The 27221-nt window shown below is 44.8% G+C and overlaps 1 protein-coding gene and 1 long non-coding RNA gene across 3 annotated transcripts in view; one reads left to right on the top strand and one right to left on the bottom strand.

Moving 5' to 3' along the window:
- Positions 1-1086: 1086 nt before the first annotated feature.
- TRAF3IP2 (TRAF3 interacting protein 2) lies at positions 1087-27221 on the top strand. Of its 2 annotated transcripts, XM_069851724.1 has the most exons (10): positions 1090-1238; positions 8558-8635; positions 8887-9642; positions 12716-12911; positions 14866-15041; positions 16293-16381; positions 18161-18229; positions 20537-20653; positions 21841-21915; positions 26637-27221. In XM_069851724.1, exons 2-10 carry the CDS (start codon positions 8629-8631, stop codon positions 26781-26783), a joined length of 1632 nt encoding a protein of 543 aa, XP_069707825.1. In that variant the 5' UTR covers positions 1090-1238; positions 8558-8628; the 3' UTR covers positions 26784-27221. The 2 variants fall into 2 exon arrangements, with proteins under 2 accessions (XP_069707826.1, XP_069707825.1); XM_069851725.1 differs by lacking the exon at positions 20537-20653 and having other exon boundaries at positions 1087-1238.
- The window catches only part of LOC138717844 (uncharacterized), a 36072-nt gene continuing 35759 nt past the window's right edge, over positions 26909-27221 (bottom strand). The window contains exon 3 of the long non-coding RNA XR_011336969.1: positions 26909-27004. This is a non-coding gene — a long non-coding RNA (uncharacterized lncRNA). The remainder of the gene's footprint in view (positions 27005-27221) is intronic.

The following is a 27221-nucleotide window of genomic DNA, read 5'->3' as shown; positions in this document are numbered from 1 at the left end:
GCCTGTCAGGGTACTCATGGTGTGAAACAGCCACGCAGCAAAGCCACCACGCCTGAATCCAGACCCGAGGGATTAAACCTCGAGCTGACTCAAACACCAGCCAACAAGCAGTGACTCTGGCCATAAGCACCAACTGGCCATTGTGTCCAGGTCTATTTGGAATCACTGGCAGAGCAGGGGTTGTCCAGGAGCAGCAAGAGACAACTGTGGGATGCCCCAGAAGGGAGGCCACAAAGCGGGGCTGGCAAATTAGCAGGTGCCCAGAGACAGCCTGTGCAGGGCAGGGGATGCTGAGTGGGCAGCTCGGTAAGGACGTAGGAAGAAGGAGCAGCAGTGCTGCCCCAGCAAGAGCCTTGAGGTGGTTTAGACGTCCCTGAGTGCGCAGGCTGGCAGATCAAGCGTTAAGGCAGCGTGTGGCGGCAGCCCATGTGCACAAGTTCCAGCCAAGTTAGACTCCTCCTAGGTTTAAACCAAGAAAATGTAGGCTAAAGATCAGGAAGAGCTTCTTGGCAAGGAGGTGTGTGGAGCAGGGGGTCAGGGAAGCGGTGGAGGCTGGGAGGCACAGCTGTGACCAGCAGGAGAACCGGGGGATGCTGCACGGAGCCGATAAGGCGGCCGGCGTGGCTTGTGGGGCTCCTCGAACCCCACTCCAGCCCCCGCGCTTGGCTTCCCGGAGCCGTGTAACGTGTACAGGTTTCGGCTTGTAGGAAAAGCGAGTTTCTGCTGCTTGGGAGGGAAACTCGGAAATGTTCAGAAGTCTATCCGAGAGGAAAAAAAAAAAAAAGAAAGAAAAAAAAAATAAATCCCCCTTTTTTTTTTTTTGTTCTTTATATAGTTCTTACACCAATCATGTGATTGACTCCAGGACTCTGAATCACAGCTGGTTCAGCGCTTGGCGCTGCCGGGAGGCAGCTGGGGACCGAAGGCAAAGGAGGATTCCTAAGGAGAGCCCCCCGGGGAGGATCCCGCCGGGCCCCCCCACCTTCCGTGCGGGGCCGGGCAGCCCCAGGCCCGCAGGCGGGAGCCCCGCCGGCCGCGGCGCCGCCCCCGCCCCTCCTGCCGCAGAGCCGGCCCCGCGCGCACCTGGCGGGGGCGGCGGCGGCCTCCGAGGCTGAAGGAGCGGGGCCAAAGGCTGATCCGGCCGGGCAAGGAGAGCCGGGCGCTCCCGGGGAGCAGGAGGCGAGCCGGCCCTCCCGCTCTCCTCTGTCAGCTCAAGCCGAGCCTCCCTCGCCAGCAAGGTAAGAAGTGTTAGAGACGCTGCCTTCCGCCGTCCCGGCTTCTCAGTAGCCGGCGACCCGCTTCCAGCTCTCGCTAGGGTGGGGTTTTCCCCCCCTCAGATTGCTGCCTCACTCCCTTATCCCCCTCTCTTTGAGTCTCACAGATGGTTACAACATGCTTCAGCCATTTCACTGCCGTTTTGCTGTGTTTTTTTCCAAAATCAGGAGGGTGTTGGGGTAAACACTGGGAGCAGACACGCCTGGTGTCGAAATATTGTCCTGCCTATTTACGTGGCTGCCTGGCAATGCCTGGCAGCCAGGCCTGATCCCATTCCCGCCCTGCACGGCTCTGCAAGCACAAGGGGATTTGTTGGCCGACGTCTATTTTCCTCCCCTTCGACCTCCTCTCCTCCCCTTCGACCTCCTCTCCTCCCCTTCAACCTCCTCCCACCTCCTCTTCGGTTGCCCAGGGGCTGCACAGGACAAGTCCATGGACCTGGCGAGGGACAGGTGTCTGGAAAGCATGAAGGAAACAGGATCATAGACCCTTTTACCACCATCCTTCCTGGCGCTGCTATGGAAACAGTGGGAGCAAGCCAGTAGTATTTCTTTTTAATTAGGGTGAAATTGGCCGTATGAAACGTGCTCTCCTTTCATACAGTAAATGATCGGTTTAGGATGCGGGTTTCGTAAGGCTAGCATTGACTGGGTAACCAGAACAGCACATGTGGGCTTATTGGTCATCAATTACTGCTGCTGGCCACCAGACCAGAAATTCCCGTTTCCTGCGAGCCCCAGGAGGTTCAAGGCTTGGCCTGGCCGTGTCGTGCTGTCAGCTGTGAGCCCCGCTGCTGGTGACGCTGAAGACAGGGGTGCAAAGGGTGCAAGCAGCGGGGCTGGTGCCCTGATGAGCGCTCACCAATGCCACTGGCTGCTGGTGAGTGTCCCCCAGCTGTGCTGCCACCTGCGATTCCATCAGCCTCTGAGGTTGGGCTCTTGCTGTGCACCAGCTATGTCTTGAAGCTTGCTGTATTTTTTTATATGGGGTTGGGTTTTCTCTTTTTCTTTCTAAGGCAGGAAACAAGGCATGTGCAATTATGGTGTTCGTGTCTTGTCAGTGCCCTCTACCCCCAGCAGTGCCTTTTGAATTTTGGCAGAGGGTACATGTCTGAAACATATCGACATTTCTGCGCTCTTCATGAAAGCAAGTGAGCGAGGCTGTTCTCATGCCAGCTGACGGAGATATGCCAGGTCCCCCAGGCTTCCCCACACCCTCCCACCACCCACGCGCCCCACAGCACTCGGGCTGCAGAGTGAGGAGAGCAGTTAGGGGGTGAGGGACATGTCAGCCCTGTGAAATAGCAGAGATTCTCCCTTATTAGGAACCAGAGTCTCCAACATAAGGAATGAAGCTGTAGGAAAGCTGGGGAGAGATATGTTTTCAGCGTCATCCCCTCATCCAACCCCACTCAGCTAGCTCCAGTTTTGTACCAGGATTTTTAGGTGTCCTGGGGCTGTGCCGTATCTCAGTTTGGGGATTATTCAGTGCCTGTGGGTGTTTCATCAGCATCAGAAACGGGTGGGAAGCAATCTCTGGAAAACAAACACATTTTTAAGGATACCTGAGATCATTGTAGACATTTTCATATTTCACAAATATTAGAAAACTGATAGGGAATGCTGCCTACATGGGAGATGTCTGTTTGGATCCAGCTTGAGGGTATTGCACTTCTAATTTCTTACCTCTTATTGCTTAGCATTCCTATTACATGGATATTGAAGGCTACACTAAAAAGGCAAAAAATATCAGGTCTACGCTAGCCTTTACACCATGAATTGCCTAGTGAAGCAACATTAGTGCCACAAAAGAGAATGTGATGTTTGCTGTATAGGGAAGGTTGGAAGTGCATTCTCCTGTTCCCCTGGTGTATGTAGACATCCATGATATGGCTATCGTTTAAGAGCAACCATATAGTCAGTGTGGAAAAGGAACATTGTTTTCATATTCTTTTTCTACTTTTTCCAGAAGTCATAAAAATAAATATTACCTGCCCTAGAGGGCTTAAAATCTGGGCTAGGAATGTGACAAACTGCCTTAGTCTTTGCTGTGGAGGGTACCCAAGAGAGAGGGTAAGCATCTGTGATGACAGCAGCCAAAATTCTTCATGGTGAAGTGTGAAACTCTGGAGACTGGATTTCCTTGGCTGTGTTTATTTAAGTTATAGACCCAAAACAGTTTCCACATTTACACTTGCTTATCCTAAAAGATATGTCTCTGGGTTGTTTTGGTTTTTTTTTTGAGGAAAGTTGTGTTAGTGTTTCTGTAGAGAAAGCTGTGTTTAAGGGAAGTATACTTACACACTTGGGTTTATCTGACCCTATGGCAACAGCATTTGTTGCAATCTCAACATGTGCATCCTCACAGCAACTTGCAAATTCTGTATCCAGTTACTCCCATCCAGCAGATGGATATCAGCAGCACCAGGGAGCTTAAAGGATTCAGCCAAACTACACAGGAATTATTTAAAAATCAAGAAATTCCTGTCCATCCCCACCCCTTGTGACCTCAGCTTTGCCTTAATCTATACCAGTGCCATTTCAGAAATGTCGTGACTGGTGAATAAAAATCCCTTCCCTTGTGTGTTGTGTACCAGGGAACGTGAGGTTTCTTCCTTATCCTAACATTTTCTTTTTTAACAATGTAGTCAAATATAACTTTGTTCCAAAGAGCAAAGATCTTTTCCCCCTCTCCAGAAGTGACGGGGAGCACAACTATGCTCACATTGCAGTCTTTCTTCTGTTTCTTCACAGCAGAAGTTTTCTAATCAAAAGCAGATATATGGTTAGTGTGTGTTTTGGGACAGCACATCCTGACATGTCTTTGTGCTGGGAAACAGATGAAATACCTGACAGCTTTCGCAATCAGCTGCAAGAGAACTGCACAGATGAGCTTGAGCCCAATGGCAGTCTCTTCCCTGGCCAGCCCCTTGCCTTTTTAGGGAAGTTTGGCCCTTGCTTCAAACTTGAGTGCTTCGGCTCCTCTCTGCCAACCTAGAGTAGGATTAGTTCCCATTCATTTGTGCTGTCTCTGCAGCTTCCCAGGAGTGGCCATCACCAGCAGAAGCCAGCCAGCCATAAACAGGAGGGCTGGGCACTCTCCAGCTGGGCTTCCTGGCCAGACCAGTGGAAGAACCTCTCCAGGTGTGGGAATTCTCGCAAGGGAGTTGAGATGGGGTTTCTTACCCGGAACCTGGGTCACTGAGCACCCACACAGGGAGGCTATTTGCTGAATTAATGCATGTTACAGAACTGGGTGTATGAACGAAGGAAGAAAAAGAAGGAGAAAGGGTGGTTTAAGGAGCTCCCTCAACGTTTTTGAGAGCAGTCCAGGCCTGGCTACTCTGTCCCTTCTGGAAGGGCCTCTTTGCTTTATTATGAGCAATATACATGCAATAGCTCCAGCTGGTTATAAGTAATCTCCTTCATAGTCATAGGTGCAGAAGGGATATTAAATTCTCAAAGCTTTCTGGCAGTATCATGATCTGACTTGAAGCTGCAGCGTCTTTGGAAATGAGATTGGGCACAAGCTACACTCTCCAGCAGTCTCTGTGCCAGAAAAAGGATTAGGCTACAGGTTTCTGAGGGTATTTCAATATGTTGAAGCTTTCCTTTACCCTAATTCTTCAACACAAGAGACCTAAGTGAGTGATTTTCTGTCCTATGCATAACTCTATTTGCAACGAAAGTTAACTAGAAGTCAGAGGAAACCTAATGAAACTCTGCAGCACAAGGCAACATAAAACACTGGGATAATGGGCTCAGTGTTGGGTCTTTTTCCAAAAGCTCGGGTCTTCAGCAGAGCTGAAACAACATTCTGAAGTACTGCTGTTGGAGGAGGATGTTTCTGAATCATCTGTAATGTTCCCAGAAGCGTGGGGATTTCTCTTGGGAATTCCCATCCACATACCATTGCCAGCATTGCTAAAAAAGTGTTCAGCATGTCCTAGGGTAAATTTATCTCCTGGGCCATCTCAACAGACAGAGCTCTGATGTTGTAACAGCTTCTCTCTCCAACCAAAGCTACTGAGGCAGGAGGAGGATGAAATCACTTTTCCTCCTTTTAATGACATTTCTGTTTTAACACAAAAGCCCTCGGCCCCTCAGTGCCTCCTACCTCAGCCCCACAGGAGCAGGTGTACCAAAGCTCAGCTTTCGCTACTCAGCTGTCCTGCAGTGGGGTCTCAGCAAAATAATACTTTAAAAAATAGAATGTTTTTCAGGACAAAACACAAGTGATAGAATTAGGTCTCTCTTCTGTCTGACCAGATTTTTTTTAGGCAGCTATTTGGAGTGATTTTCATAAAGTTTAGCTCATGTTACACAGGAAGGAAATTAGGCTGTCATTTAAACATTAAGTTGATTTGCGAGATAAAGAGGCATTTATCCTTTCAGAGGGCTGAACTAGTAGGAAAGACATCTTTAAACTATTCTGAAGTAAGCCATTTCAAGAGTTTGGTAGCTGATCATTTGCAGTACAGTGTAATAAAGACTCAATATCCCTCCTCCAAAAGGCAGAGGAAACACACTGAATAACAAACTTGAAGAAAACAAGTCTGGCTTTTCTCTGCCCATGTTGTGCCTTTCATTAGGCTCAAACAGTCTGTGCATGATCCGTTTCACAGATAGCCAGATGTTAGCAATGAACTAAAAAAAAAAAAAAAGGAGAGGGAGGGGCAAAAACTTTAGAGGTTTTAACCTCCAAAGTAATTTAGTAACTCTTAAATCCCATCTGACACCTGATCTAAAACCTACTGAAGTCAGTAGAGAGTTTCCCATTTCCTTCACTGAGCTCTGGACTGAGTTCTCGGTTTCTCCACGGAAATCTGTTCTTCTTGTCACAGTGCTACGCTAAAGGATGTTGAATATAGAGGATCGGAATTCAAAGTGTTTTCTAGCATTTTGATCTGACCACTTCAGAGACCACCAGAGGAGCATCTTAGTGTATAAGGCATTGTGTATTTGTTTCTGAAAAACCATGTTTGAGTGTTCCTTATATCTAATACGAGGGATGCTCAGACAACACGTGTGGCTAAAGAGTTGAAGCTGTGCCCTGGTAGCCCTTAGCTGAACTTGTGCTTCATGAACACCAAGGAGAATTCTGCACAGAGGCCCGATGCACTGGAGGTGCTTAGTGGAGGGAATAAGAGTTTGCAATGATATTTGCTGCTCAAGTGTGAGTCATTCAGCTTACAAGCAAACAGGCGGAGATATCTGCAAGTCAAAACACGTCTGAACTGGTGCTTTGAGGCCAGATGATCCAAGGGTTGAGTTTCCAAAGCTGCTGAGATGAGCAAAAGACAGGTGTGTTACAGGGTCTTTGACACTTAACATTCACAGGCATTTCTCGAAGTCTGGCAGGGAACCACTCGGCAGCTTTACACCCTGATTCGTGTAAATCTGACTTCATGCTGTACTGTCCTGGTGAGTTACCACTATCAGGCAGCCATCACTTAAAATGCCATCTGACCAAAGGTCCCAAGTAAAGGACATTTTGTCACCACCTCACACAGCACAGCGCGAGTCCCTTGTCACAACCCTGTGCTAATAACGAGAGCTCGAGGTTTTCCCTTTCCCATCCCATCAGTTGTGACTGTCAGAGAACTGTGACTCAGCAAGCAGGGCCGGCGTTAGTGACGTGGCAGAGAGGAAAAGGGATGTAAACCACAGGGCGGGATGCGTGAGGATGGTGAGCTGACGGCCAGGATTTCAATCTCGGGTGCTTTTATAGGAAGGAGCTGGCTTGGAACCAGACCCAGCGCTCTCACGCGGGAAGCTGCAGCTGTCAGAACAGCAGCGTGTTCACTGTTTTGGTACAACTAATAACTGCTCTGAGGACTTGCCTACATGGGAAAATTTACCAGTGTAATTATCCCACTGTAATTATCCCAGGATAGGTCTCCCTGTGGATCTGCGTATTATCATATAGGATGTGTATTTTGAGTATATGGTAAATTTTCTGCATAGATGGGTTTTAAGTTACACAGAGGAGAAATATTTACACTGCAGCCCAGCAGCAAAGGACAGTTTTAATCCTACTTCCCAGAAAATGTTACACCTAGAATTTTCTATGCCAGAGGTACTTTTGGGGGCGAATACATGTCATTTGATCTGATTAGCATCAATGTAAAGCCTAACTCCTACCCATGGGGCACATACCTTGCTTTTATAGAATTGCTGTGTGAGCCAGGGTAAAGGTTGGGCTTCTATCTCTCAGTGATCCTGCTCAACTGTTTTTAATTCTGTGGTCATTTGAATATATGTTCTTCATTTTACCTTCCTGTTCGAGCTACTGTGACTGAAGTTGGAGAAGTCCTTGGACTGCTAAAAGCTCCTCAAATGTTGGGATTTTGACTTTCTTTACCAAGCTTTCAAGCCAGATTCTGTTGCCAAACGCTGTCATTCCCGTTGCTTGAGTGCTTAGTCCATTCTTCTCTGACAACACTCCTTCTTGGGATTTTAGCTTCTCCAGTGTGATAGAGGGAAAATGGCTGGAGAAATGATGAATACCAGGCTTGTTTCTCTGTGCTCCATGGCAACACTTAAAATTTGCTAAGGTCAAGCTAATCTGCACCTCTATACCAGAGGATGAAGACGGCTGCACTCCTGACGCCTGCTCAGCAATCATCCATCAGCGGTGCCATCATTCTGAGTGAAGGTGAAACAGAGGCATCCATCATCAGGCATCATTTGACTGGACCAAATTTACTGACAACACCCCCAAAAGGCAGTGATAATTTTCCAAGTGAATATCAAAAGAAGGGGAAAAAATCCGAACAGTAACTAACACCTCTAAATTATCTTTTTATTTTCAGTAATTTGAAATAACAACAGCCATGTGGTAATGGGCAGAAGTGGTTTGATAAAATAAGCAGCAATACTTGGAAACAAGCTTTGGACTTGAAATTACTCATCTAGGTGTGTGTTGAAATTTAGATTTAGGGCATCAGTGTGAAGCTATTCTTAGAAAGTCATGAGTAAAATAGTTGCAAGTGATTGTGTTCCCTGGAAAATGCCTGTGCCAAACCTCGAGACCTAAGCAGCTTGCTCTTTCGTCAGGTGCAGAAAGCACCTCTGAGGGACAATTCATGTGTTTTTCCCCCCTCCAGTCTCAGCAAGAAGAGCAAGTTCCAGAAATCCATAAAAGTGTCTGTTTTGCACAATGCAATTTCCAGAACTCTAACCAGTATTTCTTTTCCAGTCTTTAAGATAGAGTTATTTTAGGATTATTGCCTGTGTGAAACTGTACCATGTTCACAAGAGTCCTTTCTCTTGTTTTCCAGTTTGCTGGGAAATCCTGGCCCTGCAGTAAGGCAGCTGACTCTCGTTTTCAGTGCAACTACTAAACTTGGGAATGTCAGGTTAGTCCAAAATATAACTCAGTGCTAGCCTCACTCCAGCTAACCCTCTACGTGCTTGCTTTGCCAAAATTCAGCTAGACCTTTCTTGCTGGTTTCTGCCTGTCTTTTTTAAAAAACATGAAAATATAAAGAATGTAAAGAATACATATTGCTCTTCAGTATTTCAGCTCGCAGTCATTCCGTGGTGACTGAAGACAGGCATTTGTCTGTGTTGCTGTCCATCTGCAGTGTTTCTTCTCCCACTTTTTCAGGCACTTTTGTGGGTCGAAGCATACCCGTCGAAGTAGATGAATCCATGCCATGGTCCCCATTTCCTGAACATATCTTGGGAAAAGCTTTGCAGCCTTCTGGAGAAGATGTAGAGGATGAGAAATCCCAGAGACCATGTGTCACTCGAACACCTCAGCCTATGGCTGATCCATCATGCCTCTGCAGAGCACCAGCACGTCATCAGTCAGCACTACCTATGGAGCCAGGCAGCAGTTTGTGGTCAAAATATACCAGTTCTGATGGAGATGAACACTTGTGCTCCCCCAGCGAATCAGTAGCTGGAGCAATTCCCTCCAAGATTCATCTTGTAGCTATGGACAAACCAGGCATGCAGCCAAGATCACAGCTTTCAGTTGACACCGGGCAAAACTCCAGTAAATTGGAGCAGAGTTTGTCTGATGCTCCTGAGGACTCACTGGTGGAGAGCAGCCAAGGGAGTTCACAGCCACAGCAACCCTTAGGAAACAGACCCCCGGCAAAGCTGGGGGCGGTGGACATGGGTTACAACTCCCAGTCACGAGACATCATGGGCATCAGGCACCTGGAGCCCCCTTTGCCACTGGTGTCCATGCTGAATCCCCAGGACCTTCCAGGACCGCTGATTTCCAGAGAGTTTTTTGGACCTGACCATCAGCAATGCCCTATGTGCCAGCACTTGCCTCATCCCAGTGTCTCCTCGCAAGCCCACGGCTGCTTTGTACACGGCTGTCCGGCAGAGCAGCACCCCCAGGGCCCATGTGAGTAACACTGCACACCCCACAGGAGGTTTTCCAGGTCTGTCACAGCCATCAGTCACCAATCTAGTGTTTTCCAACTGTACTTGAAGGCAAAGTGTGGCATGCAATTATTAATCTTCTAAAACATCTATTCACAGTCTATTTTATATTTCCAGATGTTGGGGATGTGCAGCCAGACTCTCTGATGCAGAACCTCTGAGCCAGATTAAACGTCAATGAGCTCACAGTTACTCATCAAATGAAGGCTAATGATTTTGCGTAGAAACTAGCCTTTGTCGGTCATGCTGAGCATGCACAGCCTTCTCCCTGCTGTTATTTCATATTCTAGTCATTTCTTTCCTCCTTGCATCAGTCATTCAGCAGCTTCCTATACCAACTTAATTCCTGTTGTTTTCATAGATTTCCTTACCTGCATCCTCAAAGTTGAGAATTTCCTGCCAGAATTAGGATGGGAGGTTACCCTTGATCTCTGTAAATAGTATCTCCCAGTGTTAGGACCAAAGTCACCCATGTGTTTTATTTCTATGTGAAAAGAGCGTGACGTCCATCATCCTCATTTTTTTTCTGTTGCCAGCTGAAATGAAAGCTCATTACTTAAAATGGAGCCCTCTCAGCTGCTGGTGATTGTATCACTGAACGCTGATGTGACTCTCTCAATATGGGTATTTTGGTTCCTGGAGACTACGGCGCAGTTTACAGCCTGCTATTAATTAGTATTCCTGTTCAGTCTCTGAGATTTTTATCTGCTATGGAGCGAGCTTTGAACATTCAACAGCAATATAATTGTTTTAATATAATTTATATTTCATTAGACTCATGAGAACCCAACCCGTTTTGGGCTGGCTTTGTAATAAAAAGCTGTGGGCCTGTTCTGATAACCCTTGGTTTGTTTTTTTTAACCTTCTGTTGACTCCACAGCATTTATATTACTTCTGTTTGGGGAGTTTTGTCATTCCAGCAATGTGCTATAATTAGATATATGAAAGAGAGAGTATATCAGAGGCTCTGTTTTCACCTCTGATCTTCAGATTTTGTAAAGCGGAAGGGGCTACAGATGGACTTTCACCAGTGTCTACAGCTGACCATTTGCAAAACATTCTCTGATTTTCTTTTCATACTTCCTCCTTTCAGCTCAGATTTAAGCAGACAAAGAGCCGGTTGCAAAACACCCCTCACTATTTACCTCCCTGTACCTCCTCCACACCCGGGTATTGTGAGAAGTAGGACATTTCTTGAATGAGGCCATTTTGTTTTAAAGCAGGAACTCTGAAAGGCTTTCTTTAGAAAAATCACTACCATATCCAGAGGGCAAAAAGAATAAACTAAACTCAGATGGCTGGAGCGGATTTGGTCAGGACCAAGAAGCTGGCAACTGTGCTCCTGTTTCTTGCATGCCCGGTACAATGTAAATCACCTCCCGACAGCTCCTTGAGTTTCAGATAATTGTTGGGCAGTGGCAACCCACAACAAAGCTCTGCAGTTTGTGTGTTACAACATGCCTCTCCTGGGGAACAGCAATTGTGCCTGGAGGCTCTAAGCTGGCTCTGGACACCTGCTATTTGAGATACAACAGCAAAACTGCTTCTGAAATCAAAGAAGCCCTCATAGCAATGCTATGTGCCCAGGGACCATTATTTCAGATATGTATATGTGAGAGCTGCTGGTGTGGGGGACACGCACGCTTGGCCACGCTCTGCTTCTGAAGGGCAGGGGTTGCATCCATTGAAATACTGTAACATCAGGTACATGCAAAGGAAGCTGGTAAAACAGTGGCCTGAAAACCTGTAACCCAGCCTGCTTCTTCCAGAACCCTGCCACCTTCCCTAGAGCTGGTTATGAAGAATCCATGAGACCTGTTTGCTTTTAATTTTGTTCTCTCAGCCTCTTTCACCCTGTCCTTTTGCCAGCAGTTAAGAGGCAGAGCAGGAAAATCTCCTAAAACAATCTCAACAAATACAATGTTGCCGACTCAATTTCATCAGGAATGGTTGGTTGGATTTTTTTTAAGTATGGCTCCTGGAATTGGACTGTTTCATCAAAGCTTTGTTTTCTTTCTTTTTTTCCCCTCCTCTTTTAAAATAAATTTTAGTCCTCGTGGCTGCTAGGAAAAAGAAAGCATGACCCCAAAACAGCTAAAAGGATTTAAAAAAATAGTCTAGGAGGGGCAGAAAAAGAGTGTTTTAGTACTACAGCTTTCAGAGCCAGCTCATAACACCATAATCATGCAGTGCTAATAAGCCCTGCCAGGCTGGACTTTGATCTGCGCACAGCAGCTTGAAAGTGTGCAGAGCTGCTTGCCTAATGAAAACTGCAAGCAGAAAGACTGGAGGAAAAAGAAAGGAAATAGTTTTCCCCTTTTGGGAAACAAACAGCTTACGCTGCTTTCTCTCTCAGTTTATGCCAACAGTTCCACTGTATGTTAGTTATTAAACAGTATCACGTGTGCGCAGCCAACAACAGTAAGGTTTTCAGAATTACTTGATCAAAATCGTCACTTTGGGCTTCCCTGCAGCCTCTTGGATGTCAACAGGAGCAGCAGAAAGGCCTTAACGGGTCACTTAGGCAGCAAAGTCATACAGAGTGAAATAACAAACCAAGAGATTATTTTTTTCTCTTTTCATTTTCAGTAATCGCAGTCTGTTTAGCCTTAGTGTTGCAAACTGATTTGTTCCAGGTTTTTGCATCTGCTTTCATGAGAATGTTGGGATGATTCATTTTCAGAAGTTATCGCCAAAAACAAATGAAAAAAAAACCCCAAACAATCAAAAAACATCGAGGCATGGTAAATGCAGGGATGAAGTAGCCCTGAATGTTTAACTGTTAGTTGTCCCAACAGCCCAGCCCAGAGTGGAGATCTGAACCGTGTTGTCTATCAATGGGAAATAGGAAACTTCAGACTATTATCATTCCTCAATCTGGCTCCTTTCGGACCTAAATACCTGCAAATCCCTTCAAACTGTTCAATTTCCTGAGACATGAAGGAGGACATACCTGGAAAGGAATAAACACAAACTGAGGGAAAAATATATTGACTGGAATGATAGTTGCTGCGTTTATTTTCTCTCCCTCCCAGGTGGCAGAGCTCCTTACCAACAGTTTGCACATACATCGCAACCGCAACCGCTTCCTCCTGTTCCTGGACCTTGCATAAGAGTTATCCGCCCAGCCCAGCAAGTCATCCCAAATTATTCAAACTTCCGTGCTCCTAAGGGCACCAGAGACCGACCACCACAGAGGACATGCTCCTCCCCTGGTCCTCCTCGATTCCTGTAAGTACATTTCAGGGGGGTTGTTGGCTGTGTGGGGTAGAAACTCCTCTGATCTGATTTTGTGTGCTTTCAACCAATACTTCTGAAGCCTTGGAATGCTGGGTGTGCCTGGGCTACAGGGATATGGGTACATGTGAGATGCTGGGCGGTTTTCTTTATTTGCTGTTTGATACCCAACAGGGGCTTGACCTTACCCTAAGAGAACTTCAAAGCTGGATACGTGATACGTTGTTACAGCACACCCCGAAATGCATGCATTAAGGAAGATAAATGCTCGAAGGTTAAAGGGATGAGGGGTTGAAAAATATCCCTGTTGAAACATTAGAGCACTCCTGCTTGAGAGCAAAGGTCAATTTGGTGCCTCACTGCGGTCTTCAGCTTTATGTTGTACCAGCCTGGGATGCCTCCATCATTGACTTCCACTGATTTCCTTCTTATCTCTTCTGTAGTGACAAGAAAAAGGGCGAAAATCTTATCCATCCTATTGCAGTTTGCAGCCTTTTGTGTTTTTTCGTATAGTAGTAGAACACCACCTGTGCAGCACTTTTCATCAAGGGCTTTTTCGACTCATTTTCAAGTACTAATTTACCAGGCATTGTATCTCCCTCCTTATTAAATATGTCATTAACAGATGGGAAATACTATCCATGCAGGGTTTCTCCAGACTCAGCTACCTGAAGACAAATCAAAGCTTCAAGTATTGAGGACATCTGAAATCAGACTGATTTTACCTAAGTGTCACAATACTTTTAGAGGTGCTAAACTGTTGGAAAATGTCCACTTACGTGACATGGTTTTGGCAGAGAACAGGGAGAACAGGTGGGACAAGAGGAAATACCATGTTGCTCTGGTCTGTGAGAAGATAGGGGCTGTGCTAGAAAAGTGACAACCAGATAAGAAAGTACCTGCAGCAAAGATAATTGCACTGAAGAGTTTGTATGAAAATGTAAAAATACTGAGGAACAGTGGGTATCCGTTGCAGTAGTAAAATTTAAAAACAGGCTTCTAATTTTTTGTGCATTTGTTAGATAAGGTGAAGGTTTGGGAAGATCTGTAAATTGGCTAAAGGATAGGTTTTGTGACTGTTGATGAGGTACGTGTTGCTTTTCTTAGTATGTTCTTCTGAAAGAAATACAGAATACGGGGTCTGTCTTGCGGCTGCGTGGCTGGTGTCTGCATACCGATTCCAGGAACGGCAGTGATACGTTCATATTATTTGCCTATAGAGTACTTTGTAACGGAAAACATCTGTACTGAAGTGAATAAACCAAATCTTAATGTGACAACAGAAAACATGCTGTGACCAGCCTGTCATCATTCATTTAAAGAAGGGAAAGAAAAAAAAGAGAGTGGGCTTGATTGACTAAATATCACTGGGGGGAAAAGCTCTCTCAGAAACCTAACACTCATCCAACAGATTCAACCCAGCAGATTCACACTTCATGCAGGAATCTCTGTAGATTTGCCTTCCTATTGACTTAATCTGTGATGCCAAAGTTTAACAGGACAAGAACTGCTAAGCTTCTCTGTTTGTTAAAATGGAGAAGACGTTGGGCAAGGTTATTGCAGGTCCAGAGTACAGATCACTGACATGAGGGCTACCTGCTTCCACGAGTGCTTAAAATCATCTACGACGCGGCATTATTTCTCACTCAGAAATGGCCTTCACTTCTGCTAATTACAAACTGAACAGCTTTCAGCTATGAGGTACATTAACTTCCTGCAGCTAATGTTGCTTCTGCAATGAATTGCTTCTTGTGGTAGACTGTCACCAAGGTGTCTGTTCAAGTAGAAGTATCTGTTCTAAGTAGAAGTGCCAAGCCAAGCATTCCTACAATAACTTTTCTAAGCTAATATGCACATAAAGTTCTCCATGTGTTATTAAAAGGAAAAAATACCTTACTTTTGCCTGAAAATAAGTATTATCTATATCCTCACTTGTTTTTCTTTCTAGAAACCAACTATACAACCAGCTACCTAATGGTCAGTTGTCCCCCAAGCCATGTGGCCCAGATGAAGCGTGCTGTTGTCCTTCTGACAATTTTCCATTTCCAGCTGCTGTCCCAAGACCTCCCAGTAACCCTGCAGCCAAGGGAACTCTGAGAACCAGCAATTTGCCGGAGGAGTTGCGTAAGTGGTTAGCAAATTTGTTCTGTGCAAGATTTTAAAGCATAGCCTGACAGCTTTAGGTGGGAAAGCTCCAGGGGGCAGATGGCCTGGGTAAGGACATTAAGACACAAAGACAACAAGAAAAGAAAATACTGACTGTCCTCACATCTGTGTTTGGTGGGATGGAATTATTCCCTTGAATCCTGAAAACTTAATTGTCATTAATTGCTTGTTATTTTGTTTACAAAAACTAAATACTGTTTAGATTGTTTTCATGACTTCTTGCTAAACAGGACGTCCCTTTGAGGCTGGAGGCTCTGAAGCTTACAGTAAAAGACTAATAACAAACAAAGCCCTAGGGATAAAGCATTTCTGCCTGCCCCAGACCAGGCAAATATGTTGAGTCTCAACCTCAGTTTCTCTCTGACCTGGTGAGTGGAGAGGACTTTGGGGTGGGAGCCCACAGTGAGGGCTGAGGTTGGCACAGGCGCTGGTTGAGACGCTTTCCCTCCCACCAGCCGCTGAAACTCTTTCATCCTTCAACTCTTACAGGAAAGTCAGGTTTCAGAAAAGCTAGGATCCTTCTTAACTGTGCTGACTTGCAAGGGAGATATACCATCACTAAGAATGTTCCACAGCTTTCCTGAGGTTTTGATCTTTCCTCTAGTCTTCATTTTGCTCGGCACCTTTCAAATTCAGAGAGTTGCATCTCTCTGGCCTGTAAGAGTGAGCTAGGACACTGGGTATCACTCTTGGATAAATTCTTCTTTATCAATTAAATGTGTCCTAGATACTTACTGCCCACACAGTGGGTTAATGGTGCTATAAGGTGAGGCAGTATGGCACGTGTAAGGGTTCCTTCAGCTCTTGGTCAGATCAGTGAGGTCTGGGGGAAAGCTGTGCTGGTTGCAGCTGATAGAGGTGGCCACAGCTCTGAGTGAGGGTCCAACCTCATGTGTACCAAAGGGCTGGGGAAGAAGCAGCTCTGGCAGCAGGGCAGGGTGAGCAGCAGAGTGGGGTTAGCCTCTCCGGCTTCCAAACAAGTGCTTGCCAGTAGCAAGGCACTAGGAACTTAAACCTAGACCTAGGTTTCTGGGCAGAGGACCGAGTTCAACACCAAGACACTGTGCTATCCCACATCTGGTTTGTGCATAATCTGAAGACATGTAAGTAGGCATGTAGTGTGGTGGAAAAGGAGAGCTGTGAAAGTCTCACTCTCCAAATGGCACATCTTAATGCATCACATATTCATATGAACTCTCTCTTTCCTAGGCAAGGTCTTTATAACCTATTCGGTGGACACAGCAGTGGAGGTTATGAAATTTGTGAACTTCTTGCTTGTAAATGGATTTCAAACTGCTGTAAGTATTCCTTTCAGAGAAGGGGACATTTTTGTTAAAACCAGAGATGATAGACGATCTATTTAAATGTTTTTCTGTTTATCTTCACATTTTGTAGATTAAAGAAGATACAAATGGAATTAACTAGACTTCACTTTAGAAACTGTAACTTAAATGATTTGCCTTTTCATTTGCTCACATTTTAACTGAATTTTATCCTTTAAAATATATTTTAGTAATGACCTTGGAAAATTCCATTTAGTGACAACAAATACCAGATGGGCAATAGTGTGAGTTTTTGTAAGCTATTCTACTAACATTGTCTCATATTTGATCTGTAACATCAGTATTAAAAAAAGGTCAATTTTCATGTTCATGCCATCCCAGCTTATTTTTTTCCTGCAATGCTATTATATTGTTAGTTCTTCAGATGTGAACACCTTTCTGCTAAAAACCGATCTAAAATCAGCATGTTTCACACAGCTTAATGAAACAGCCCATCTCATGGTTTCGTTTGCTTTGTTATACTTTTTAAAGGGATTCTAAAATCAGTGGCCTGAAAAGATCTGTGTCCTACTGTATAATCCCATAAGCCATCCAGATTTTCTCTTAACTTTTTCAGAGTTTGCTACATCATAACAGCCCTCTTTAAGGGAACCATCCACAGAGGCTCTAGAATTCAGTGTTCATCAAAACCTTGATTCATGTTTTCTTTTTCGAGTGCATATGCTTTGTGACCCCTCAACTTTCACTCTTTGGCTTCAGTTCAGGAAAGCATTTAAGCAAGTGGCTATCATTAAACTGAATGAGACTCAGTGGGGCGCTTTGCACACGCTTATTTATTTTCATGAATCAAAGATTCTTTTCCAGAGACTGCAATTATACTTGTCTCCAGCAGTTCCGTACTATGACCAATTCATAAGAAAACTGTTGAGCACCAGAGAGGTACAGAGTAGAAGGCTCATTAATAGCACCTTTGCTGGACAGGCAATTCTTGGAGCATGCTACAGAATAATATATAAAGTAAAATGGCCACAAAGCAGGGAAACAAATATGTTCTCTACTTTCAAAAAGAGGAAAAGAAAGACTTCAGAGCAGAACATGACTCTTCCATCAAAAACTTGGAGAAGTTAATACTTCCTCCGTTGGTCACGGTCACTGATTGCCAGTTTCTGGGCTTACTGAGCATGTAGTATTGGTCGTATTTAGTCCTATGAAGTCCTCCACCTCTCCGCTGTTGCTGAAGTCTGGATTGCTGCATCCAGCATCAGTGACCTGTCTGACTTCCCACCACGCACTCTGAAAATTTAGTTCAATATGAAGCTAAAACTTGACGCTCAGCATATGCCCTTGCAGACAGAGAATAGTGGATGGTTGCAGCTCTACAAACGGAGAAAGTGGGCCACCATTCACCTTCTTGAGGTGTTTAGAGAGGCAAAAAAGCCAGTCTGCAAATGTTGAATATCTAACATTCATTGTTCCAATGAGCAAAAATGCCTGGAAGTTTGTAGGTGGCAGAGCAGGGTGGCCAGTTGAATGGCCAGCTGAGCAGAAGCGTGAAGGTGTGCCTGCAGCAGCCCCTCTCCACCTGCCTGGGGTCAAGCCCATCCAGCTTGACTCTTAACTGCAAGGAAAGGAGAGAAGTTGTCCATGCATGTATGTGCATATGTGATGTTTCTTCCCTAAGGGAATTAGGTATGCATGTTAGAAACTGGGGAAAGGAACAGGCACCTTTTCAGTGCCACCAAATGGGGAGGACAGACAAAAGGATGCTTACCACAGACTTTCATTCTCTTGCAGATTGATATATTCGAGGACACGGTGCGAGGTATTGACATCATTAAGTGGATGGAGCGCTACCTAGGTGATGTATGTAAAGGCAATTTGACCTTGTTCATGGTAGAAGTGACCTGAGGAAAATGGATGAATTATTCTGATAGCAACAGAAACAGAATCAAAATACAAGACCCTACTATCGTCTTCCCCGCCCCTACAGAAATGGCAGAGGCCTTGCAGTGAGAGTATAGGCAAATCTTACTCACTTCTACCTCTTGTGATCCCAAAGCTCTTTCTAGAAGAAACGAAGTGCTAATCCTAGCATTCCTGCCAAATTCCAATGCTGGCTGTTAAATTCAGCCTAAAGCTGCCATTGGACAAGTTGTTCCTCCATCTCATTTTAAATACTAGGGTTTAGCTGTACTTGGTTAAAATGATAGTCATGTTTCATCCCAAGCTGCATAGTAGTGACTAACCTGTAGCTTCTCACCTGTAGCTTTTGTATTGCTGTCTAAAAGACAGAAGGGTTCTTGATAAACCATCTTGTATGTAAACTGGAAATTGGTATTCTGCTAGTCATATGATAGATTTTCTCTCATCACTTTGTATTTATCTAAGCAGTAAAATAGAGATTCATATTGGTGCCAGTGCAATCCCCTGCAGCAGCAACTTCCTCTGAAGTTCAGAGGAGCAGTGAGTGCACATCTCCTTTAGGATCAAGCCAGGTGGTCCCAGTATATCAGCACAGCTGAACACAAACTGGTGATTCTCTTGCCAGACACGTGCCATCGTGGAGTGGCTTCCTTTGATTCATTCCGTGCCACTGGGCCTCTGACTCGCTCTGGGCAGATCTCCACACTTGGGAACAGGATGATGAAGTGGTAGGCTCTCCCCAGCCTGAGCGAGGAAGCTTAACCGCCTGACACAGCACTACACGGTTCCTAAAGGTGTTCAAGCAGGACACCTTGGCTCAAGTGCCCCACCATGCAGGCATGATAGTCCTGCATGAAGAGTCAGCTTGGGGCTTCTACTGCAGCAATGCAGTCATGCATTTTGGGGCTTTCATCAGGACAAATTAGGCTTGGGCTCACCATGCACAGTGGAGATAACGAAACTAGAAGCCAGGGTGGATTTGCTTTTGCCAAGAACATCATTATCATTTAAAATACAAACTAGCACATCTCTCTTTGGACTCTTGCACAGTCAATAGGAAAGACCAGTATGTGCAGAGAGCAATTCCCCTCCTCCACATGAGGATCCTTCTCTGACTGCTGGAACTGTCTGTCTTCCTCCATTGACTGTAAAGGCAGTTTCTAACTTCAAAGCCTCTACATGTGTGAGGAAGAAGGGACTGCTTGGACACAAGCAGGGGGATGTGTCCATCCAGGCATATCTCTGCAAACCCTCAACATCTGTAAGTGCTTACATGCCTGTCAGGCGCAAGCAAAAGTAATTCTGGAGTATGTTAAGTCAGTGTGAGGGGTAATGGCATCTTACCATGTTTGACCCTGTGGTGGGGCAAATTCCCTTGATATTGCACTGAAGGAAAGAGTTAATTAGGTGCCAGGCTGACTATGAGCCCTAGACTTGGAAGCCTTACACAGCCTGTTGTGGCCTTGGTGTGCCGGGAATAAAAGACAGGCACTAGGGAAACACAAGAAGGAGGCTTTCATCTGCCTAGCCTCTTCACTGGCCCACCATTAAGGAGGAGAGATGTTTCCCAGATATGAAGGATGGCCCCTCCATGGAAACCTGAGCTCGGTGGGGGCCTGGCATTAAATAGGTCACTGGCAGGATCCAGGCTGTCCCAGGAAGGCGAGGAGCGTTGCCTTCAGCCCCCTGCAGCAAGGTGGGACAGAGCTGTGAGGTACCCCTAAACCTGCCCAGGCCATCTGCAAAAGTCCACCTCTCTGCACACCTCACTGCTAAGATCAGCCAGAAAAGTTGTAGTTTCTTTTGCCAAGAGCCCTAGAAGTAGCTTCCACAAACTGCCTTTAGTGGCTTTATGTATAAAAAGCCATAGATGGTTAAATAGATGCACTTTTACATAAGCTGTTGGGAAACATTTTGGTTTGCACTCGAAGATAAAACTTTTCTGTGTATGTACATAGACAAACTACGCTGATAAAAAATAGCTTTTTATTACAGATTCCAACTGTAAGCTGGTAGCTGCTAATATACCTCTTGACATTTAGATTTTCTGTATTATGAGATCTCAAGAAATAATGAGGAGAACGAGTGTATGAGTTCTCCTGCATTTCCTGCCAGCATGAATGAGATCCTCTCATGTTTGCCAAGAACATAAAGATCACTTAAAACACAAACTGGCAGATTTCCGATCTGCCTCTACCAAACACACTGCGTTTCCCAATTTCATAAAAGTGCTTTTCTCCCTAACAGAAGACGGTGATGATAATCATAGCAATCAGTCCAAAATACAAACAGGATGTGGAAGGGGCTGAATCCCAGCTGGACAGGGATGAACACGGCTTACATACTAAATACATCCACAGGATGGTAAGCAAGGACATGCATTTGCTGTTGTACAAAGATTCTGTCTCTTCTTCTCAGAAGACAAATCTGTCTCCAAATGGCAGGTTCTTTGCTTTGTTTTCCCTAATCCCCATAGTTAAACACCCCCCTTTGGAATTCATTAATCCTCCCTCTCATCAGCTCCGTATGTTCATTAACATCTGCTAAGAGGCTCAAGGAAGAAGAATCCTATTAAAAATGCTCATCTTATTCCTCCATATTATTTATTGTTCTATGGGTTTGTTTCCCTCCCTCACCTTCTTGAGCCCTTGTTGCCCTGTCATATAGCCCTGAGCACAATCTTATCTGACATCACCTGCCCTTCCTCCCTGGAAACCAGCCCCGATCGCTTTGGCCATCCTGTAACAGAGGTCCTTTCTTTTCAGGCAGCAATAAAGCTGGCTGAAAGGTGGAATTGTAAAGCACAGGCCAGGGCTGCAAAGGGGGCTCCTGAGGGGGCAGCAGGGCAGGGGACCACCAGGGGTCACAGACACCCATCTCTGCAGTCTGTCACAGAACAGACATTTGGCCCAGAAGAGCTCACAGAGCCGTGAAACTCATCCTTTCTCCCTCAGTTCACAGTTTGCTGCCTTTCTCACCCTATACCCATCTGATTGCTCAGTTTGATACTGCAGTCAGACGTGTCAGAAGCTGTCACCAACAGATGAGCTCTCAGCAGTACTTTGCTGTCCTTAGCCCCGGGATGCCTGTGTCCAGGGACACAGGGAACAGGCTGGGGCTCAGCTCAGACACAGAGCTGGGACATGGGGAACAGGCTGGGTCCTAGCTTGAACAGGACACTGGCTTCCAACTGAAATCTTTATCCCATTGGAGGCTGAACAGGGGCCTTAGTGAAGTCAAATTTCGCTGGTTTTAGACAGATTTCATGGGATTGCAGCTGCAGCTAAACCCAAAATTATTTCATACCACAGAACTAAATGCTCAAGAAATGTTGACAGATCTCTCCTGTATCCATTCTGTAGTAATGAAGAATCAGACTAGGTGGCCAAATAAAACGATACCAAGTCCACCAGCAATAGATCAATTAACTTAGTGGAAGAGCAGCTTAAAGTAAGCAGTAAGCAAAAAAAAGATTTTACACATAGGATTCAGATGCGTGTGAAGAAGTTAACATGTTGTTACAATAAATCTAGCAATTTGTTCTATTTCAGATGCAGATTGAGTTTATACAACAAGGAAGTATGAACTTCAGATTCATTCCTGTGCTTTTTCCAAATGCCAAAAAGGTAACATACATATATGCACATGTATTTGTTCTGTGATTAAGCGCATCTTATTTTGATTGCAATGCACCTGATGAAATCTTAAATCCAAACCTCTCAATTTCTTGGCTTCTAATATCCCCCTAGTAATATTCCAAAGCTACATTTTACATGAAAAGTTTATAGCTCTATGTCCATACAAGTAAAAAACATTCCATCCACAATATAAATCAGCACATAAATGTATTTCTGATGATGGATGTATAACTAAAACTCAAATTGTCTTGAGGATTGAAAGAATTTAAATGGAGAGAGACAATCTACCCAGTGAGAATGCTTTTTCTATTAACCCTTTTATAATCTTATCCAGATGTTATACTGATGAGTGAGATGGGAGAGATTTATTAGTGATGTGAAGCGAGGATCTGGAAGAGGGTGGGTTGAGAATATAAAAATAAAGAGGATAATAAATATGAAAGTACTATGCCATTGTTTGAACTTTGATGGCCTCATCAAAGGCAAACTATAAGGTTTTTTAGGACTTAGAATTTCATCTGCCCTTTTTTTTTGGTTTTGAAGATTCATTTGAGACTAAGAAATAAGTAATGCAACAGCTTCCTGTACCTTTCTTCCTCACTCTGAGAGAATCCCTTGGACTTCTACAAGGCCAGAAAAGTTAAATGTCTTCAGATATAGTTGGAAACTGCATTCTTCCCCAAGCTTAGAATGGATGTATTTGATTCGTGCTAAATGCTTGGTGCACTGTTGAGTAGCTGTCATGTTATCTCTGAGTACAGCTGTATCCTGGAAAAGTGCAGGAGCTTCTTTATATTTATTTGGGTATCCAAATTTTGAAAACTAAGTCAAGATCTAAACAATGTTACCAGTTACTGCAGGGCCCTAAAATCCCAGGGCACTTGCGGATTTGTGTGATCAAGTTCTGTATGTAGGCACTGACTTGAAATAAGCTCAGAAATTTGAAAACGTGTCCCTGGATTTGTAAGATACGTGAGGTTCTTTGGAATGAACGGTACCTCTGATCTTTCAGCTCCCTTCCTGAAAGATCTCTGGTCTTTTTCAGCATGAAAAGCTGGAAGACAGCACTGGTGTGAATTGGGGAAACCAAAGGCACTGAACCAGTCAGCATTTTCTGTCAGTCTTTGCAGCTTGATCTGGAGGGAAAGGGCAGGACAGCTTCTTACTTTTGGGGCTCCTTGAGTGCCTGCCACACAACCAGAACAAACCGCCTGCAGCCACTGGGTACCTCAAGGGTTGCAGAGAGAAGTGGCCCAGCCGGCGCTCAAGTCACCTTTGGGCCTTGAGGCAGACACAAGAACAAAAAACGTAGGTTCATTTTGGCTGTATCAAAAGACTATTTAGCACATAGCAGTGGATCGCTCAGACAGTGATCTATAAGGAATTTCCAGGGTTGGTTTATTCCTCTGCTCTTATTAAAGCATCAGGCTTCAGGAAGCCTTCCTGCCCATCCTCTGTAGTCCACATCACCCTTCAGTTCTTCAAGAGGTGGCTTTCTCATCAAAATTATGCAGATCAGCATCTTCTACTGCTGTTAAGCTTTCCTCTCATTCTTCACACATTTCTTTGGTGCATCATTTACCTTTATCTAACTGATAGTCATAATATAACTGGGGGCATTATAGGTGGAAGGAGAGTGCCAGAGCCTGAACAAATTGCAGTAACGAAGTCTGTGGGCAGTCAGAGGAGGTGAGGTACTTGAAAAATGTCACATATATGTATGATTGATGATGGTGGTGGATAAAGCACTTTCATTTCATCTTTTTTTATACCGTCCTTTACAAATTCAAGTACTACTGCAACTGGCAGTGGGTAAGAGCAGGGTAGCAGGGTTTGGAAGGTTTCGTTCAGGGATGTGGTTGTTGGATGAGTTAATGTCATATGAAGCACATCATAAAGCACTGCTGGTTTGTGAAAGTTAGTCAACCTCCAACCAGAAGGGATCTACGTGATCCGAAAATGTTCATTAGGAAATTAAACAAGGAGAAGAAAAAGCACAAAATATAGTTAAGGTGGAACTGCCATTTCCAGCTTCCCAGCGTACACTATTAAAGGAAAACTGGGTGTTGCTGGTTCAAGGCTTGCATCAAGCCATTCCACAGACATGTGTCCCCATGATCTCTTCAACCAATGACTGAAGCATTAAGCCATGATTGCCCCATGCTGGAGGCTCCCTCTGGCAGAGCAGAGGCAGCAGGTGAGGTGAGGTGAATAAGGTTGGTGCCAAGGCAGCCAGGAGAGTTCAAATCGTGCTTCACAGACACGATTCTGAACGCACAGTCCTTCCCTCTGCACTGCCCTCTTCCTGCTAGTTTGATTCTGAGAGTTATCAAATACTCCCTCTATGCCATAGAGAGAATTTCCTCTTGGCTTACGGATACACAGCCTAATAAAACATCTAAAAGGGCAGTAACCGTTTTCCCATTACTCCCACCCCCAATGACTGCTAGTGTTGTGTGGCAAGGAAAAGCCCTCTCCTCACTTTCTCTGCTCTCCCTCTGAATCAAAATAGCAGCTATAGGTATCCCTTGCTCCTCCAACCTCCTTCAAGTTAAAATTAAAGCCAGAGTTGATTGGCATGCAGGTGCTTTTTGCACCAAGTTTATTATGGAAGATATTAAATGAAATTGGTCACAGGAGCAGTTCCGGAAGAAAGGCACAGAGCTTGTCTCTAGATCTATAGTGTCTCTCTCATTATATCCCCTCTTGCTGATTTCTTACCTACTACACATTTCTCACACTAATTTCCATCTTTTCAAGCTTAACTAATGATTTACCATGTGGACCTATATCAAATGCTTTGTTGTAGTCCAGACTGACTAGGTCTACTGCATTTCTTTCCTCCAGAAAATGTAGTCTCATCAACGATAGAGAGAGGGCTCATTTGGTAAACCCATGCTGTGTTTTATCACATTTCCTTTTACTGCTCCTACCAAAATTTAGTAAAGAAAGAAATTTTGGGTAATAAAGGCGTGCACGTGAATGCAAACAGTTATCTTTCTTTCTGCCAGGAATACTTGAATCTCTTGGTCATTTTCAAACAGCTTTGTCAAAGGAGGAAAGTTCACAAAGATTAAAATCCATTCCCATGCAAAACCAGATCTGCAGGCGGAGGCAAGAAATCTATTCACGCTCCTATCAAAGTAGGATCTAACCCTTGTTGGGCAGTGAGGTGTCCACCTGGAAGGGCAACATTTTAAAACCTCCACTTTGGGAAGACTGTTAACTAAAGCCCATGTCTTCTCAGCCACTGGAGAAAGCAGAGCGCCAGGCTTGATAGATACCTCTGCCACTCACCAAGCTGCTTATTCCGAAGCCTGTGTGAGGTCAGACTAATGGGTCTCTAGATATCTGGGTCATATACCTCCTTCTTATACCTAAATCCTGTAGATCTAGCAAAGTGGTCCCACCAATTAACACAAATCACTTCCTAAGTAGTGGAAACAATGATGCTTGGTTCCTACAGCCATGCAGTCCTAGGAAAAGACAGCCAATTTGAGAAGCGTGAGGCTTTGGAATGAAAGATTTGGACTGCAGCTGGGTTGTTTGCTGGCAGGCAGGACATTCTGCACGTGCCAGGGCATCCCCTGGCAAGATGCCAGAGCCATGGCGCACGCACGCCAGCAGATTTTTGCTCCATCCTCATGGAACCAGCTCCACTGGCTTGACAGGGACTATGCTGTTCCTAACAGGCGCCACCTTAGGAAAATATTGCCCTGTTAAATAAGGGGTTTGGGGAACAAGTGTTAGATGTCTTGACTGCTGATGTTGCTTACCTGCTGTCTCACTTTGGCCGTGTTCTGGTGTCTCCAACAACACGTCTCTAAAAAAGAAATCAACATCTCCACAGTGGCCGTGAACTGGTTTTGGTCAAGGAGCAAAACTCTCTTTTTAATTATTGTTATGAATATACCCCTTTATACCTACATTTCCAAGCTATTCACATAGAAACCTTCCAAGGCTGTGGAGACATGGGAACACGAGGCCTGAGCAGGCTCCTCTCCACAAGCTGTTGCTGTTGAAGGCCATGGTGCTCTGATCATCATTAAGTTAATGGGCATTAGCCAACCCCTCTGAAAGGCCGCATCTTTCCCAGACTGCAGGGAGTGGTGCAGGTCTGACCCTGCTAACCTGGAGATACATTAGCCTCTTCTCAAGCTCAGCATCAACCTCAGCCTCCTGCTTTAAACAGGGCCAGAAGGCACCACGCTTGGTGAAGGAGGGTGGAAGGGGAGGGGGGAGAAGGCTCCCAGGATGAGAAAAGGTCCCCTGTCGTCCTGCTGTTTCTGCACTGCTTCTTATCTCAAGGTTGAACATGTTGTATGGATCCTTCGACAGCAACTAAGGTGGCAGCCTTTGCTTGTGGTAGGGACACTGAAATGTCTCCCTTCTCAATGTTGGGTTTTTTTTTTCACAAGCTTTTAGATGCTTGTCACTGACATCAGAATCTCTTTGAAAGGTGGTGAAATTAGCCAACATGATGGCAGAAAAGAGAGAGAGACAGACAAGCTGTGAGATCACACTAAGTTAATTTATTTAGGAACCCAAACACAATTCTGAAGCCAAATTAAAATTTCTTGTTGTTATGGGAAGTGCTTAGAACAGACAAAATGAAATCTTGCTTGGCAGATTCTGATGGAATCTGCAAGGTTTTGGTACAGATTCAGAAGGATTTATGGGATTTCACTTTTTTTTTCCTTGTTTTTCAGGAACACGTGCCTACCTGGCTGCAGAATACTCACATCTATAACTGGCCAAAGAATAAGAAGAACATCCTTTTGCGGTTACTGAGGGAGGAGGAATATGTTGCTCCTCCAGTAGGACCTTTACCAACCCTCCAGGTTGTGCCGTTATGAACATTAGTACTTAAAGTGCACGACAAGCAGTTGTTAAAAGGTTGTTCTTGGCAGGGTGCCAACACTCTTCCAGATGGCTCTTTTTGATGACAGAAGACACTCTTTCTGGTAAAGGAATTGGTTGTCTTGGGTAGCTCAGGCTCAGCTTGTTTCCTACCATGTTGAACGTCTGTTTCTGAAGCTGATGGGGTAGAACTCTTTCCTCTAGATTTTTAAATAAGCTGCAAATGGAAAGAATGCCCAGGTTTATTTTAACACCTGTTTTTAACATACTTCTTTATTAGTTGATACAGCAAACAACTGCCAGAAATAATGTTGCAATAAGTGTAAAATAAAAATTGCATCCTCCATTTTGCTCAGGGTTTCTTTAAAGATATCCCTGCCTTGTACAGCATTATTGAACTATTAAATATATTGCCTTTTTAAGGCAACCTTATA

The sequence above is a fragment of the Phaenicophaeus curvirostris genome, chromosome 2 (genome assembly GCF_032191515.1).
Source record: "Phaenicophaeus curvirostris isolate KB17595 chromosome 2, BPBGC_Pcur_1.0, whole genome shotgun sequence".
NCBI lineage: Eukaryota > Metazoa > Chordata > Aves > Cuculiformes > Cuculidae > Phaenicophaeus > Phaenicophaeus curvirostris.
The sequence above is the reverse complement of the archived record's forward strand: the minus strand, read 5'-3'. Positions and strand labels throughout refer to the sequence as shown.